Genomic DNA, 15197 nt, shown 5'->3' with positions numbered 1-15197 from the left:
AACGTGTAAGCTATTTGATTCCATAAAACCGTCTATATTTACTGAAATGTGCGACATGAATGGAAATTAGCGAACAGAAAGCAAAACAGTGCGTATAAAATTGTGTAGTTTAACGATTTAGAAGCATCCCAAGGCCTGTGATTCGATTCCCTATTCCTGACGACTTGATTCATAGAATCGATTCATTTACTGGTCAGTTACCAGAACCTCATTAGCAAAAACCAACATTAAACCCATCAAAAGCTGGTCTGTGGCCTAAAGATACCACTATAACCAGAATAAAACCAACAGACCCCAGTTGTGACCAACACAAAACAGCCCAATATGTGTGCTTTGAATATCAAACCATCACTGCCCAGTTTAAATTTGGAGTATATCCGTATTAATAAGCAGAAACTGTCTTAGACAAGCTATCAGCTCATGCTGGCATGCTGCTCTGTGCTTTTTTGCCAAAACCTTTTGCCATAATTGTTATATATTAATAATTTTATGATGTAGAGCACACACTCCACACCTTGACCAACATTTGTGCAGGTGTTAGCAGCCCTAACACAATAATACACATAAACTACACACATTACAGTTGCATTTTAATGTATGGCAAATGCAGTAAAAATATTGCAACCTCAGTTTTTTTCATATATAGTCCAGTTTGTGACCAACACGAAGCACCAAACAGCCCAAATAACATCAATATGTCTGCCTGCCTGCCTGCCTGCCTATCTATCTATCTATCTATCTATCTATCTATCTATCTATCTATCTATCTATCTATCTATCTATCTATCTATCTATCTATCTATCTATCTATCTATCTATTATAATTACTATCAAATTAGAAATTGTGCTTCACAGCTTTAAAAAACAAAACTTGATTTAAATACAGTAAGTCATGAAGTTCATTGCTAAATTAGCTGTCTTTAGCAATATAGGAAAAATATTTTTTTATATTTGCAACATAGAAGTGTTTTTTATTACAATGAATGTAGCTTAATAAGAGAGGAACTTATTTTTACACTTGAGGCATTATCCATACAATCTAGTCTAATCTAAACCAGCTGCTTTATGTAATATCCAGTTTAATAAATATATTCTGTGCATATTTGTCCTTTATTTTATTGAATAATTTAATAGTTTTTAATTTTATAGGTGTTTTTGTGGTATTTTTGTACTGTTATGTAGGCTGATACAGTTTAAATAGGCTGTGTTCCAATACACATAGTGTGCTAGATCTAGATATGCAACACCAGCATGAGTAGTGCACTATTTAGGGAGACTATTTAGAGCACCACTATGTGATATGAAACGCAGCATATAGCTCGTGTTTGGCGGGAATTTAAAGACGCTCGTGAGCGCTGTTCTGACAGGATTCTGTCAGAGTGAATCAGTTTAGCTTCTGAGCTAATAGACGCTTCGAGTTAAAAACAGTAACAATAACAATTCTACTAACGTTAACACTACTAACTTATTATATTTATTTAAGGTAACACATTCTGACATATCTTTGTGCTGTTTAAAGAATGGAAGAAAAAATAGGTAAGGAAAAATAGTCTCATTGGTATTGGTTTGCCTAATATTGTGATAAATTTAGTAACCGAATTGATAATTATTTGATAAAATTAAACAACATACTTGTGGTAATGTAATATTTTTGTAATGTGTAATATTTTCTGTGTGACTAAACCTTGCCTTGTCAATTAATTCATTTTTACTAACAATTTTTTTGGTCCACACATTCATTCACACTTTTTACAGCAGCCAATTCATCATATAAAAAGTAATCTCACTGGGGCATTAGGAGAACATGCTAAACTTCCTCACATACAGTAGTAAGAGTCTCGGGAGTGAAGGTCTGCCACAGTAAAGGACGCGATTGTAATATTCTTTGTGTGCAATTGTGTGTTTTTACAGGTCAGGTAGAGACACCCAACCCTGGTATCCCAGTGGACCTGCCAGAAAACACCTTCATTACAAAACCAACAAAACCAGGCAATAGAAAAGAGACTGGGGAACCCAGAACAGACCAAAAGAAAAGAGCAGAAGAACCAGAGATGAAGGCGTTTGTGAAAAAGAAGATGATGAAACAGATACAGGGTATGACGAAGGGTGAAGAACAAGATAAGGTTGGTAGAAAATAAGGAAAGCATGCATCTTTCAGAGAACTAACACAACCATGTCTGTATAGATGCCTGACTAGACGATAGCACCAGATATTTTACCTGAGCTCCCCAGTAGTCTCACTGGGTGTTACGTTATATCGTAATTCACTCAAACAGCCAAGAATAAATAATTTTTAATAAAAATGAAACCAGTATATAGATTTTCCTTCCCTTTATTTGTGAAATACTTCGGAACGTGTTGAGCCATTAAGAGTTGTGCATGATAATACTGACAAACCACTCGCAGTACTCGCTGACCATCCAATCCCAGCAACCTCACCAGCTTTCTTTGTCCACATCTGTGTTCACCATGGACACCGGACGATCGGTGCTTTCTGACTGTTTTTAAAATGTGTTTATTTAGAATAATCTGAGTGAAAATATTCCCTGAAGACATTAATACCAAGCTGTGTATGTGTGTGTGTGTTGTACAGCAGGACGAGACAGTTCGGAGTGTGACATCTCGCTCTTTAATGGATCTAACGAGTGGGTGAACATCAGGACCTCTCAAGCTGCGCTCCCTCTGTCTTACGTTTGATAAAAAATCTTTTTACAAAGAACTTTGATTCTTTAATGTGAACAAATATGATAAAATGTGTGTGTGTGTGTGTGTGTCTATGTTTAGAAGGACCCAAAGACACAGAACAGGACACACACAGGTAGTTTTTTCTGTCCGATTCTCTTTAGTCCGTGTTATGTGGACGGTGTTCCTACTAAACATCCCGTCTCCGGTGTCTATACCCTTATTAACGTCTGCGTTTATGGTCGCAGCGAGGTGAAGGAGAGAGCGCCGGAGATGGACGATAAGGACAGGAGTGAGGAGGCAGACGAGGATGAGAACACGGATGATGCAGATCAGTGTGAGTGATGAGTGGTTCAGCTCATCCTGTAAATGAGGATGTACAGTAGTTATAGAGAACATCAGGTCTTTATCTGGAACATCTGCAGTCTTATCAGTCTGTTGCTGCACTATTTCTGTACTTAACCTTGGCTGGAAATGCCTTCATGCCTACATTTGCATACACACACTATTAATAAAACAGAAAAGCATCTGTGTGTGTATATGTGTGTGTGTGTGTGTGTGTGTGTGGGGGGGGTGTTTTCACACAGCACAAAAACATACACTATATGGCCAATATATAACCATAAGCATGTTGGACAGCACACTTTAGTATCATGGAAATAAATGTGTATCTGTGGGAATTTGTGCACGGGAGAGAGTCGTGCCAGAACAGGTTAATATATTTCATTTTATTTGAGACATTTGATTGATTTTAAAAAATCAAGGCACCTGTACAAGTGCTGTGCGCTGTACGACCCCACCTCTGGCAGGTGACAAGAAGTGGCTGGTGGCCGTGATCATGTCAGATAAGGTGTGTGTGTGTGTGTAGATGTCTCGTGGGTGCAGTGCAGCATAGCTGAATGTGCTAAATGGAGGAAATTAAGTGAAGACGTAGATCCATCAGTTCTGCCTGACGAGTGGACCTGCCAGCAGAACACAGGTATACACACACACACACACACACACACACACACACACACACACACACAGTGTTACACATTACACTCTTTACATTCATTGCAATAATAAGGAAAGTTTTGGTGAACGTGGTGCTTCCTCTTTGTGTAACCAGTGTGTGTGTGTGTGTGTGTGTGTGTTTAACAGACCCAGGATTTAGAAGCTGCAGAGTTCCAGAGGAGAAGTGCAGCCTGTCTGAGGAGATTTTCTGCAATCTGGTGCCAGGATCTCTGGTTTGGGCCCGGCAAATCGGATATCCCTGGTATACACACACACACACACACACACTTATTCTGAGTGCTTAATAAAATAATAATCTGACCCAGTGGCAGTGGTTTAGGAACTGGACCAGTAATCGTGAGGTCCACCGAGTGCTGGGAAGCTCTGATATCAGCCAGCCTGGCACCTACACGGCCTCGACGGTGGAGAGAGAGGCAGCAGCAGACTGGATTGAGTAAAAAACAGTGGGAAACCATTAAAGAAGTGATTAATTAAAAGAAGGTCTTACTAAACCGTTTCTGGTCACGATTGTCAGTCTCTTTAGATAAAAGCTTGTGCTAAGGCATATCATACTGTCCAAATATCTGTACACTGGTCACTAGAGGGCATTCCTGACTCAAGTTCACCGCAGGTCCGTCCTTCTTCCTGTGTTTTCAAAGGAGAATGCAAATGCAAAGGAGAAACATGAAAGTCAATCGTAAAATAAACAGAATTCAGTTACAATGCAGGGTGATGATACACTCAGAACAGCACATTGTGACAGCATTTATTATAATAAACTGTGACCTTTGATGTGTGAAAGACATTATTAGTTATTGATAACTATGTTACATTAATAACTCAATATAATTAGTAGTTACTAATTATTAATGACTATATTATACATGGAAACTATCTTTGTTAATAAATACTTAATAAATAAGTGTGTGAGGGGGAGGTGGAAGTACATTTACATTTAAGGGCCTTGCTCAAGGGCCCAACAGTGGCAACCAATTACTAGTCCAGTACCTTAACCACTAGGCTACAACTGTACAACTATTTAGATGATGTCAGTATATGGTTCCTTGCGTTTACGATGATCATGGTGTTAGTAGTACTGATGAAGATCTTGCACGCAGGTGGCCAGCCATCGTTGAGAGAGATCCAGACACGGACAACTATCTGGAATTTCTCAAGAAATCCGATGTCATTCCGGTACGATTTGCATCTCGCACCAGTTAGGATCACTTTACACCGCTGCTGACGTGTCCGATCATGAACACAACGTACCGTTGCACGTGCAAAATGTGCAAAATGCTAAATAATAAATCCAGTGTTTTTATGTCGCTTTTACTTTAAGAAATCTTGGATACAAGTGCATTTTATCTGCTGTTCACAGCTTTGAAACATGGTCAGACATACCAAGCATGATCTGCACCTCTACACTCATTCCAGTTAAACCCCAGACCCTGTTTTAAGGGCGAGCAAAGCATGCTGGGAACCCTTCCACTATACAAAGCAGGCCCCAGCTATTAAGTGCAAATCATTGTTGACACTGTATCTGATTTCCTGATGGTAATAGTGAATCATCAGGGTATTAATAGGCTTTTTCCTGATGTGTAAGTGTGTACGTGTTTTGCAGTGCAAGTACCACGTGACATTTTTGGGGGATCCAGCGACTCGAGCCTGGGTGCACAGGAGCAGAGTGAAGAACTATTCAGATCTATCTGTGGATCAGCTCTCCAAAGTACACACACACACACACACACAGAGTTCATGCTGTATATGTGAAGACGTTTTTACTTGTCTGGTTGATGTACAGTATGTCACTGGGAAGTGTGTGTGTGTGTGTGTGTGTGTGTGTGGTGATTGGCAGGAGATTGAGAAGAACTCAGAAGATGCCGTTCTCATGGCCAAGGAAGCGGCCAGTCTGTCTCTGAAGGTGTTTTTTTTTAATAAGGAATAGTGGCAGTACTTAGTAATGCAGCAGATAGGTTTATAACATAGACTGTAAATAGTGAAACTACAATTGTGTTCATTTAAATAAAATCCAAGCATTAAACAGCTTCAGGTCTTCAGGTTTTAGCTTCATCTTACAGCCCGGACACCAAGTGAATTCTGTCTTACAGTAAACCAGGGTGTTTTTAGAACGTTTGCAGTGATTTATCATGAGTTGCTTTTAATATAGAGGGATAATTAACCTGTAGCTAATGTACAGAACAGATTAAGAACCTCAAATCTATTGATGTACTGCAATGACTTCCACGTTCTTGTACGAGCTGCATTACACTGTTTTGATCTGTATCTGTATCTGCTCTCCTTTCAGGAGCGATTGGTGAAGTTTGGGTTCAGTGGTCGTTTTGTGTCAGACAGAGAGAGCTCGGAGGAGGACAGTGATATTGCAGGTTCATACACACACACACACACACACACACACACATATACACCACACCTAGATATAGTCATGTACATATTCACGTTTGCATTTATTATTTATTCATACAGATATTATTGGATCTGTTATGAAACTTCAGTGTAGATAAACAATATAATGATGAATGAAGGAGCTGACGAAGTTCTGAAAAACACGGCACCATTAAATTCATGAATAAAAATGGAAAGAAATGGACGCAGTAACAACCTGATGGTGGAGAAGAGGCCGTCCACAAAGAACCAGTGAATTTATGAGGTCTTTAGTCTGAAAAGGAACCATAGGAACAAATAGTAACTATGTAGGAGAGCTCCACAGCTCGGATAGAAGAAGCTCTTCACATGACATCAATATTCTGGCTTAGAATGAAACTTTCTCCCCCTTTTTGCTTTTTTTTTGGCATGTGAATGGCCGAAGCCCCTAGATGGATTAGCTCCCTGTCCCGGGTATTTCGCCTTGCATTAAGTGTTCCCACCACGACCCTGGCCAGAATAAGCCGTTTAATAATATGACATGAAATGATTAAAGCTGTAAGATGTGTGTGTGTGTGTGTGTTTATAAGTTTTGCACTTTGTTTCTGCAGAGATTCTGGAACTGTTCTGTGAAAAGACTGAAAGTGACTGTAGTGATGAGGTCAGTCACACACACACCCACACACTCGGGTCTGCCAGAGCTTCCCATTTAATTCTCCACCATGTTTCTCAGCCAAGACTAACCCTTGCCAAACGTCTGTGTGTGTGTGTGTGTGTGTGTGTGTGTGTTAGGATAAAAAGCATAAGAAACAGAGACTATCAGAGGGAAAAGAGAAGCGTGAGTATCAGTTTGTGTCTGACTGCACTAATACTCTCGTGACTGAAGGTTAGTGAATCAGTGCAGTCATGTTCTGGAATCTGGTAAAACACACACACACACACACACACACACACACACACACACACACATGGTTGTGGTGTTTAGCTGTCCATATACTTTTGGCCCTGTACATGACAGTAATGCCCCAATCTCCCAAATTTTATCTAGTGATCACAAGAATGCCTCCTTAGTTTTTAAATCAAGTACGGAAACAGGGACAATAATGCAGCAGCACAGTGGCGCAGCTGAGTGGGGGAGTTTTGTACGTTCTCCCCATGCCTACCGTTCTGACAGAATACGATCTCAGCAAGTTATGGGCCCAACAGTCACATCTTTCAAGTCCTTCACTTGATTTCCGAGGCGCCTCTGCCCTGAAGGGTTAATCAGGACCTAATTGATGACTAAAATGACCTCTCACCCACAGAGAGGACCGGACGGACGGACGGACGGAAAGCAGCGAATAAAAAGACGAGCGGCAGGAAGACTGCGCACGAGAAGAAGAACAGAGGGAATAAGAAGACGAGAGGAAGAAGAGAAGACATGGAGGGTAAAGAAGCTGAGAACGAGACTCATTCCTACCCTGTCTGTCTCTTTCATTAGACCGTGAGACACGTGTCTCACTGCACTGTTTAGAATGTGTAGGACGTAGTCGTGGAGGAAACAACACACATACAGATCAGTAGGAATTTCAGTGTGGATGATTCCACACCTGTATATGTGTGACCCTAGACCTTCATTCCTTAGGCGTATCAGATGACACACAATCTGCTTAATCTCGCACTTGTGCTGGATGGCTGTGGCTGAAATCTGGCAACCCTGTAAACAGACTTAATGTTAAGTAAATGATCAGAATCATACAGGGTGCATTCTCATGCAGGCATCCCGTCTCACAGCCTGCAGAGGTCGCTGTTGCAGCAGCAACAAGGGACCCATTCGATCCCCCCCCCCCCTGAGGCACAGCCGATCGAGAGCATCCCAGCAGTGGGGATCAAATCTGACTTTCTGTCGGTAGATCTGATGTTCAGATTAAAGTCAGTGCAAAATTAAGTATACACACACTGCTTAATATTACGCTAATACTCCAAACCAAATATTTCTCCATACCTAGGAGACCAAGCAGTGCCTTCGTGCAGCACGGAATCACCAGACAGGACAAGAAACCCTAAGAAAATGGAGCAGAAGAGCAATGAAATAAAGCAGAACGATAAGAGCTCGCTCAGATCCGACAGGAAGGGTGACGAGGACGAAGGTTCGTGCGGTGAGGATTTCAGGATCCTGGACTCCAAGCGGCTGTCTGACAGAGATAACGACGAGCAGGACCGAGAGCGGGACAAGCTTTTGCTCTGGCTGCTGGAGGAGTAATGGTACGCCCAGACCAGCCTGCACATGTGAAGTGGGTAATTTGGCGTTTGGACCCATCAGAAACGCATCCATGTGATTTAATTCGGTTAAAGCCGTTTTCTCCAGCGTTGTTTGTAATGTTAGAAAGCTTCGCCGATGACACGCAGACGTGCCACGCCCTGCCTGTAGTCCTGAAGGCAAACTGGGAAGCATGCTGCGCAGCCCAGTGGGCCACCGGGACTAACGCAAGCCACCCCACCCCACTGTGTGTGTTCAGTACAGTTCTGTTGTGCTTGTGTGTTTAAAACTGTTTTATTTATTTGACTGTTTTATTCATATTTATATAAATTAACCTGGTTCCTAAGTGGCTGAAACTGTTGTGTGTGTTACATATTACATATTTATGACTAATGGATGTGCTTGATGTTTAGATTTTATTACAGGCTTATTAAAGACTGGTGTGAACTGACCTGGCTCCTCTGACCTGTATATCCAGTCATGGTAGGGTTTGTTTCATCGTGGGTTCGATGCTCAGTAGACCACAAGTGTTGCTCCTGTCGGTCTGGGTTCGACCTTCATATAAGATGAAATTAAAAAAAATATAGAGTAACTATAGATTGATTTATAATGATTTATTCTTTCTGTGCGTCCCGGTGATAAATGACCCGGTACTGGTCCGCGGCCCGGTGTTTGAGGACCACTGTACTAACAAGTCTGTGACAGCCAGTCCTGTTCTAGCCAGATCCACTAAGACAGGGGTTTGACCAGTCTGGTGTGGAGGAAACTTCAGTGGTCTGCACAGAACCAACCGCAATAACCACCACTGGGATGAATTAGAATGTCCATTGTGAGCCTGGCTTTTATATGTAACATCAGTGCATCACCTCACAAATGCTCTCTGGACTAAATGGACACAGATCCCCACAGGCATTCCGAAATCATTACTAAGTACTAAGTCTTCCCAGATAGGTTGAAGCCGCATGGTGTGTGTGTGTGTGTTTGTGTGTGTGTGGGGGGGGGGGGGGGGTAGGGTATTATACTAATGGCCATGGCTTTAAAACATCCAACAAGCTCATGGTTAGGCGTCCAAATACTTCTGGATTCATTTTATATCAATTAAAAACAGTAAACTTTCCAGATATGAGAGTATACCGTCTGAGACTCGGGTAATAACTACACGAGCCGACTCGACGCGTGTTTTATCATCGCCCAGTCTCTGTGGGTTTTGTATTTTCCTGTTTTTTTGCTCGTACTTTGTTTTTCTCACACAGATACGAGCGAGGCAAAAACAGGAAGAGGTGAAACAATGGCTGACGCAGAGCCTATCAGTCCAAACTCGACACCGAAATGAATCTCCTCACCCCGACAGTTCAGCTCCAAGCTCTTATTACGGCTCGTTCTTAAATCCTAAACGAAATGCTTACGCTAAATCCTGTACATCTTTCCTCTCGCTACGTTTCTTACGTTCTGATTGGGTGGAGTTCGACACCACACTCACTGCCAGTCACGACTCTGATCACAACACTTTTCACGCTACAGGATTCGGAGCCACAGACAGGTCCAGACATTTACCATGCTAGATATTTTGATAGATAGTTGTTGAACGGTTCACACACTGCAATTAAGAGTCCTGAACGAACGCTGATTGGCTCTGAGTCGGCGCGTCTGTCGGCGAGTGAAAATCGGGGCAAAAATCGTGTCGTGTGAACCAGGCATAACAGAAAAGAGAAAACACAACCATATAAAAACACACGAGAATTCTGTTCTGTTAATGTGCGCGGTAAAATACGCTAGTGCATGTGGCCTGGGTGGGTTCTCAGCGGATGAAAGTGGCCGTGTCTGAGGGTGGAGAGGCCAGACGGGGGAAACAGTGACCCCTACTGTCAGGTGGAGGAATACAGAGAGTGGAATGGTAAGACAAAAAAGGCTTTAGCGATCTCATGGCATTACAATTCATGTCCGGAAGTCCAAGAGAGTTTAGTACCTGTACAGTGAGGTTGTGTGTACTATATACAGGGAGGAGTAAAATGAGACGGCACGTCCAAACAGACTGTTTTATTTGCTGCGAAGAAAGCACGTGTTTGCCAACACGGTGCCAGACAGTGCTTTTAAGTGTCTGTATTTGCTCCTGTGTGTGTGTGTGTGTGTGTGTGTGTGTGTGTGTGTGGCACTCAAGAAAAACAAAAGCGGGAAGAGAGGAAATGGGCCCGAACTACCCATTGTTTTGTCCCGGAGAGGGAGAGGAGCGCGCGGCGCAGGAGCGTTCATAACGTTCAGACTTCTGGTCCACGCGGTGGACGAGAACGAGGCGCTGAGGAGTCGCGCCAGAGCCGGACGGACGGTGAGTGGATGAATATTATTATGGTTACATCATGTGTGTAGTAGAAGGGTTCAACGGGTTTGTGGGGTCCTGCTGTCTGTTTCGTCGAAATATCGGTCACATGACCTGTAACAGGGATTAAGCTCAGAGCGAGGAATCAACACGACATGATCTGAAATCTGTTCTAACCTAAATAACCACGGTAGATCATATATGGACAACTGGTGACGTAATGGGACACTTTATTAGGATCTTTATTAGGATCTTCACATCAAACATCAGAATTAAGAAAAATGATCCCATCCGAGCGACTCTGTGAGTGTGGCGTGATTGTTGGTGCCGTTTAATAGTTTACATAAAATGCTGCGAAAAATGGTCAGATTTCAGGTTTCAACATGATCACAAATAGCCAAAGCATCTCAGAATAACTGTGGGAATCTGAGGCTACAACATTAAAGCCTCACCGATATTAAAAAGATGAAGTTTCAAACCAGTTTGCGAATGGTAGGGTCAAAATTTGGTGTAAGTGGCATGAATCCATGGACCCAACCTGGCTTGTGCCATCAGTTTAGGTTGGCAGTGGTGATGTCACAGTGCACCTCTCTCTGAATTCCTACACCTGGGGGTAACACTTTATAAGTGTCCTGGAGACTCGGGGCTGAGTCCTAAACGTCTCGCGCTGATGGTGCTGGCTGTCTGTTCCGGCAGCTGTCAAGGACCTCCCGATTTCACATGTACTTGAGTATACTGAGTTCCCCTGTCTTGTTACTTGCTGGTGGACTGAGTAGTTGTCAGACTTCTTCAGAGTTTTCTGGTGATCGCCTTGATGGAATGCAGTGTTTCTGTTCCCGTAATGTGACCGCCGGTCTTTTCTTTTCTCTAGTCCCTGGTTGAGGCTTCAGGTTGAGGATTTGAGTTTTGTGGGGTTTGCTTTTTATTTATTTTTTTGGAACAGGGTTACAGGGTTACACCTTTTGCCCCTGTTACGAGGCACTCACCCCGTGTGGATTTTTGTTTGTTTGTTTATTAGGATTTTAACGTCATGTTTTACACTCTTGGTTACATTCATGACAGGAACGGTAGTTTATCTTCACACAAGGTTATATCGAACACAGTCATGGACAATTTGAGTCTCCAATTCACCTCACTTGCACGTTCTTGGACTGTGGGAGGAATCCGGAGCACCCGGAGTAAACCCACGCGAACACGGGGAGAACATGCAAACTCCACACAGAAAGGACCCGGACCGCCCCGCCTAGGGATCGAACCCAGGACCTTCTTGCCCGTGTGGATGTACGTTGGAGAAGATCTAGTGCGCCGTTTGAACAGTGTGTGGGGTTTAAAATGTACACAGTTCATTGAGGCGAGGTGAGTGAGTGGTTTAGGACACGTCCGCAGTGGATTAATGGTGTTTGTGATGGGGTTGTGTGCCCTTTATAGTGAACAGAAAGGCATGTGGTTTGGGACGCGTCCCCACTGTGGTGAGGAGACCATGACAGGTAACTGTTAGTAGTAGTGTCCTGATTCACTGTTCACTACAACATCTAAGATACATAAATATAAAGAAATATAATATTTAAATCCACAGAGGGGGGCAGGGGGGTGTTAAGGGGTAAGAACAGCAAAACAGAACCAGGCCGAACATTAATCTGAGAACACACCGAGAGGGGTGGGGGTTAATAATCATCATCACATCTGCCCCTCTCACTACAATATCTCACCCCAAACAAAAACCACAGGATTAGGATTAGAGGAGCGCAGTAACCCCCCCCCCCCATGTAGGTCAACATGTGCACACATTCACTCACTGGGTAAAATCCAGGGGGCGGCACAGTGGCACACAGCAGCATGGATTAAGGGAAGCTGTCTGTTAGGAGTTTGGTATGTTCTCTTGGTGTTTTTTATTTAGCAGACGCTATATCTAAAGCTACTTACAATTAAAGGATAACGTTTGAGCTGTTGAGGGTTAAGGGCCTTGCTCAGGAGCCTAACAGTGGCAGCGGTGGGGCTTGAACCTGCAACCTTCTGATGACTAGTCCAGTACCATAACCACTCGGTCAAGCTGATGGCACTGCCGAGGCTTGAACCCGGGATCGGTGCACCACCCACGCGTCGGTTTCCATTTCAAATATGTTCAGGCTGTATTTTTCATGTAGGCACGACTGGTCAGGATCGTGGTGTGTCCACTGTCTTCACTCTGGGCAGGGTGCCAATCCAACACAGGGCAACTCACTGCTGCCCATTTATGTACTCACTTACACATAGGGGCAGTTCGGATCAGCCAGTCCACTATGCAAATATGAAAGGACCTTGGTGCAGTGTGGAACCCAATCCACCCTCTGCACCACCATACCACCAGTCATTGTTTTCATTATGCGTTCATTAGTGAGAGTTGTAGCTCAGCAGTTGATGTACTGGATTAGTAATCAGAGTGAGTGCTGGTTCAAGACCGACCACCACCGAGTTGCCATTATCGGGCCCTTGGGTAAGGCCCTTAACCCTCAGGTGCTCAAATTGTATTCAGTCAGTTAAATAAATGTATCTGCGAAATGCTGTGAGTGATAATAACTGGGGGTGTGAATACTTTTGCACATGAACGTGCAGTGTAGAGAGGAGCGTCCCCTTTAAATATCAGACCCCCCCCCCCCCCCCCCCCTCCTCCCCCCCACCCCTCCCTGGCTCGGTCCCCTATTGTTCCTGTACCGGAGAGACAGAGCCGGGTTCCGTTCCTCACTCAGCCGCCCGTGTGATCACTGTCACCGGCACACAGAGCGAGAGAGAGCGCGGTCACACCGAGCCCAGAACCGGAGCAGAGACCGGGGGCTCATCAGCCTGGAGGAACCGGGATGCTCAGACCCTGGCTTCATCCCAAACAGCTGCAGCGGGGTATACATAGTGCACTAGATAGTGTGTATGGGTCTTTATTCCACACACTGTATAGTGCACTAGGGTAGGGAGCATGGAGCTGTTCGGGATTCAGCCTTCGTGGATCTGACAGGGAACAGAAACCGGGACACGGAGCCGCCGGTGAGTGATCAATAATGATTAATTATTATCAAACTCTCAGTAATTAGCATTTAATGTTCAATTAGAATATAATTATTTATTAAACACAGTGATTAATTAACATCTAATCTTTATTTCACTGTTATTCAGTCATATCTGTAGCTTAAATGTTAATTTTCTTTAAGTTTTATAAAGATTTAAATATTTAAGTGTACAGATAAATACACCTGTATGATTTTAATGATTTCTGCAGCTGATCTTTTGCTGTGACTGAATCATTACAGCACATTCTTCCTTTGTCCAAAAATACATTCATTCATCCAGTTCTCCATACGTTTATTGTTGCTTTCTGATAAATATACATGCAGCATATACAGACTTAGATGATACAGACTCTATAATGTATCTGATTACTGACTGTGTCAGACTTCTCTGTGCCCTTATAAACAGGGCTAGTACACTAAAGCCGGACTTCCACCTTATTGTGAAAGTAATTTGGTCTCACTGGTCAGATGTAATCCGAAAACCGGGTCTGCTCAGAAATACACGTGTGACTGTCCACAGTCAAGTAAGCTTTCTGTCGCTATGGGCTTAAATAAAAGGCTGCCAGCAAGAAAGAAGCTTCATCTCCAAAATCAGCACCGTAAAGGTCACTGAAGTTTGTTGCTGCTCACATGGAGTAAAGCCCCCAGCTGCTTTAATTTATTCCTCTATTTTGTTCCAGCTGTTTTAAATATCAAGTCATAACAAGTACATGTACCCTACAGGTGTATGTAAACTTCTGACCCCAATTTACACTAGGAAAAGCTCACCAGCTCCAAATCAACGCTTTACCTACAGAAAATAAAGCTATTATTATTATTATTAGTATTATTATTATTATTATTAGATCACACTTGTGCCAATCAGCCTCAGCTTGGGTTTCACTGGCTCATCAAAAGAGGACGTTTTATTCTTTCGGCCGAATTTTATTGGCCGGCACAGCAAGTCGTTCTGGTCTAAATACTTTTCTGGCACAGTTTATACACCAGATGCTCTTCCTGATACAACCCTATGATGAAGATGAAGGTGATAAAGATGAGGATGAAGAAGTTAATAGTGATAAAGATGAGATTGATGAAGGTGATAAACAGGTGGATGGTAAATATTATTGTGATTAATATAAGGGTGGTGAAGATGAGGATGAAGAAGATGAGGACTACGAGGATAAGGGTAATAAAGATTGATGATGAAGGTGATAAACAGGTGGATGATTTGTGTGATGATGATAAGAATGATGAAGATGAGGCTGATGAAGGTGATAAAGATGAGGACAATGAAGATGAGGGTGATAAACATGGGGATGAAGAAGATGAGGATTGTGAAGATAGGGGTGATAAAGATTGATGAAGAACAGGTGGATAGTTTGTGTTATGAAGACTGAGTGATGAAGATGAGAAGAAGAATGAAGATTATGGTGGTAAAGATGGGGATGATGAAGATGAGGATGATAAAGATTATTAGAATGATGCAAATGATGAAGATGAGGGTAATAAAGATGAGAATGATAAAGGTGATTAACATGGACATGGTGGATATGAGTGTGATGAA

At 42.8% G+C, this 15197-nt stretch overlaps 3 protein-coding genes across 5 annotated transcripts in view; 2 read left to right on the top strand and 1 right to left on the bottom strand.

Moving 5' to 3' along the window:
- LOC134333832 (NLR family CARD domain-containing protein 3-like) overlaps positions 1 to 15197 on the bottom strand; it is a 560375-nt gene that overhangs the window by 272545 nt on the left and 272633 nt on the right. The window lies entirely within an intron of this gene.
- LOC134333406 (zinc finger CW-type PWWP domain protein 1-like) lies at positions 1375 to 8750 on the top strand. Its single transcript, XM_063015382.1, has 15 exons — positions 1375 to 1536; positions 1912 to 2123; positions 2594 to 2645; positions 2785 to 2818; positions 2931 to 3019; positions 3551 to 3661; positions 3826 to 3940; positions 4797 to 4872; positions 5300 to 5404; positions 5534 to 5599; positions 5984 to 6062; positions 6672 to 6721; positions 6853 to 6898; positions 7365 to 7487; positions 8049 to 8750. The coding sequence occupies exons 1-15, from the start codon at positions 1521 to 1523 to the stop codon at positions 8300 to 8302; spliced, it is 1428 nt and encodes a 475-aa protein (XP_062871452.1). The 5' UTR covers positions 1375 to 1520; the 3' UTR covers positions 8303 to 8750.
- The window catches only part of zgc:158659 (uncharacterized protein LOC791141 homolog), a 30069-nt gene continuing 25403 nt past the window's right edge, over positions 10532 to 15197 (top strand). The window contains exon 1 of one of the 3 annotated variants that reach the window (XM_063015344.1): positions 10532 to 10622. The gene's annotated coding sequence lies outside the window, so the exon portion shown is untranslated. Of the gene's footprint in view, positions 10623 to 13578; positions 13629 to 14453 lie in introns of those variants that run through there. The other 2 variants (XM_063015343.1, XM_063015346.1) reach the window with 2 other exon arrangements.

Source organism: Trichomycterus rosablanca, chromosome 19 (assembly GCF_030014385.1).
Source record: "Trichomycterus rosablanca isolate fTriRos1 chromosome 19, fTriRos1.hap1, whole genome shotgun sequence".
Classification (NCBI taxonomy): Eukaryota; Metazoa; Chordata; class Actinopteri; order Siluriformes; family Trichomycteridae; genus Trichomycterus; species Trichomycterus rosablanca.
The sequence above is the reverse complement of the archived record's forward strand: the minus strand, read 5'-3'. Positions and strand labels throughout refer to the sequence as shown.